At 42.1% G+C, this 2,603-nt stretch overlaps 1 protein-coding gene across 1 annotated transcript in view; it reads left to right on the forward strand.

Moving 5' to 3' along the window:
* The window catches only part of dapk1 (death-associated protein kinase 1), a 57,191-nt gene that overhangs the window by 27,333 nt on the left and 27,255 nt on the right, over window positions 1–2,603 (forward strand). Inside the window, exons 13-14 of the mRNA XM_010783408.1 lie at window positions 1,196–1,294; window positions 1,383–1,580. Of these exons, the coding sequence (XP_010781710.1) occupies window positions 1,196–1,294; window positions 1,383–1,580 (297 nt within the window). The remainder of the gene's footprint in view (window positions 1–1,195; window positions 1,295–1,382; window positions 1,581–2,603) is intronic.

Consider the following 2,603-nt stretch of genomic DNA (forward strand, 5'->3'; position numbering starts at 1 on the left):
CTTTAATTCTCCGAACATACACACACACACACACACACACACACACACACACACACACACTCACAAAATTCACACTCACCACAAGAAGCACCTGGGGAGAAAACCAGTTACTCTGGTATTTTATCAGCTTATTTGCTGTTGCTATAGAAACAGGTCTTGCTGAGAAAGATGGGTTTTGTGTGTGTGTTTGCTTTTGATGCCGGTGTAGCCACAATCACAGAGATGGCTTGGGCAGATGGAATCCTAAAAGCATCTTCCCACTAATTATTTAATTATTTGTTCCCACCGGTGGTGTCTTCTTTTCTCTGCAAACACTGACAAAGAGGGTCTTTAAAGTGTCATATTACACTTTATCCCCTTAAGCTGAGGTGTATGTGTGTGACCAAGAAATTGTCTAATGGAGCTTCTGTACTTAAATCCCCCAATTAGCTGTAGCATTTTCCCCACATCCGGTTCCCTTTTTTCTAAGTCAACAGTTTTTTTTAATGTGTTTTTTAGCTGGAGTCCTAAAATAAGATCTGTAGTTGTTTCACGTTTTGTTCTACAACATAAGATACTTCAGTAAATACCCCACTAGTGTATGTCAAAAGCTTTTGAGTCTTAAATAAACGCCGTTTGCTAAAAAGTAACTTAATGAGATTAATAAACGTAATCACGTCAAACATTAGCTGTATCATCACGCTTAAGTATCATAAGCGTGTCTTTGCGACAGATCTTATTTTCTGCAATATTCCAAAATGCAGAAAAAGCCATTGCTTTTGTTAGCATGCATCATCCTACAAAAAGAGTTCATCACTGCAGCACTGTTAGATGCTTTTTGAAGTTGTTCACTTTCATATCTACAACTCGGCATCTTAGGTTTCATTTCACATAAGCAGCCTCTCTGCTAACAAGCTTCCCCTCTGACCGGCAGCCATAATGTTAAAGCTCATGGATCGATTTCCAAAGTCTGATGTCTGCGCACTCAGGAAGGGAAAATCTAAATGCATTGTTTGAGTGGAAGTTTTTGGAAAAGTGGCTGACTATCAAGAAAAATCATCATATCCTTGAAAGTCACCTCTCGGAAGTATTTTTCCACATGAAAGTATTCTTTTTTATTCTCAGTTGTAGTTAACATGATCATCTTACTCTGAGCCATACATTCACACTAACTGCTGATGTGTTTCTGATGTTAATTCTCTGTTGTGTCCTCCAGTCAGGGGAGACTGCTCTTCATGTGGCGGCGCGCTATGGCAACGTGGATGTGGTGAGCTATCTGTGCACCATCCGAGCCAACCCCGACCTTTCTGACCGGGTAAGCACATCTCCACATACAGCAAAATGACACAATGACTTTTCTTCAACCAGAGCACCATTTATTCTTTTGCATTCTACGTTTCCAGGAGCAGGAGACCCCACTGCATTGCGCCTCGTGGCACGGATACTCCCCAGTTGCTCGTGCTCTCTGCCAGGCAGGCTGCCACGTGGACGCAAAGAACCGTGAGGGGGAGAGTCCGCTGCTGACAGCCTCTGCTCGAGGCTTTGCAGACATAGTGGAGTGCCTGGTGGAGCACAAGGCCGATCTAGGGGCGACAGACAAGGTGATCAGAACTCCAACTTATTGTGCTTTAATAGCAATGCGAACCTTTTTCATGTCAGGAATCCAGGTTTTTCTATGCCTTAGTCCATCTCAGTGACTCCTCCCATTTGCTTCTTTCAATTATACCCCGAATAAAGATGAATAGATAACCATATTAAGTTCCAGAAGAAAAAATAGTGTTCCAAAGGGAAAAACAAATAAGAAAAAGACAGGTTGGGACCAATGAAAGACAAACTATTGCGGCTATAGGCAGTCCAAAATAAAAAAAGGTCACAAGGTGTTAAGTACAGGAAGATAAACACTTTGACTTGCTCCAACTGTGCTTTACTCCTTCTGTTTCGTTTGACCGTTTATTGCAGGAAAAAACAAGCAAAGATATAATATATCAGATTACCAACTACTTTGAGTGTGATGACGCATGCCATTGATGGTAAAGGATATTGCAGTGGAAAATTGTTGCAGGACTGGGGTATACATTTGCAGTCAAAGGAAGGTTTTGCCTCCGGACTCACCCCCTCTGTTTCTATAAAAAGACACAGTGAGCATGTAGTGCAGCCAGGTTGAACAACCAATTACTCCACCACAAACTGCACGCCCACCACCGATAATACATAACAAATACCACATCATAAATAAAAGCACATAAACCTTAAATGTAGATACCTACACCAACAGTACTTTGACCATGATACTAAGTCAATACGACCTCAAGAACATTACCAACCTAGAGTTAAAAGGCAGAACATCTGGGTGACACACAGATCTGACACGCTGACCATGTCATTGCAACATCCCCAGTTCAACTCTAGCTAGGAATCTTTGTTCTCTGTAACCCTGTTTACTGTTGATCTCTTTCCTGTGTGAGAAGGAAGGGCCTTAAACCTGGCTTAACGAGTCTGAATGCAAACATATTTGTGTGTGTGTGTGTGTGTGTGTGTGTGTGTGTGTGTGTGTGTGTGTGTGTGTGTGTGTGTGTGTGTGTGTGTGTGTGTGTGTGTGTGTGTGTGTGTGTGTGTGCAAGTGT

Source organism: Notothenia coriiceps, unplaced genomic scaffold (assembly GCF_000735185.1).
Source record: "Notothenia coriiceps isolate Sejong01 unplaced genomic scaffold, NC01 NC01_scaffold00025094, whole genome shotgun sequence".
Lineage (NCBI taxonomy): Eukaryota > Metazoa > Chordata > Actinopteri > Perciformes > Nototheniidae > Notothenia > Notothenia coriiceps.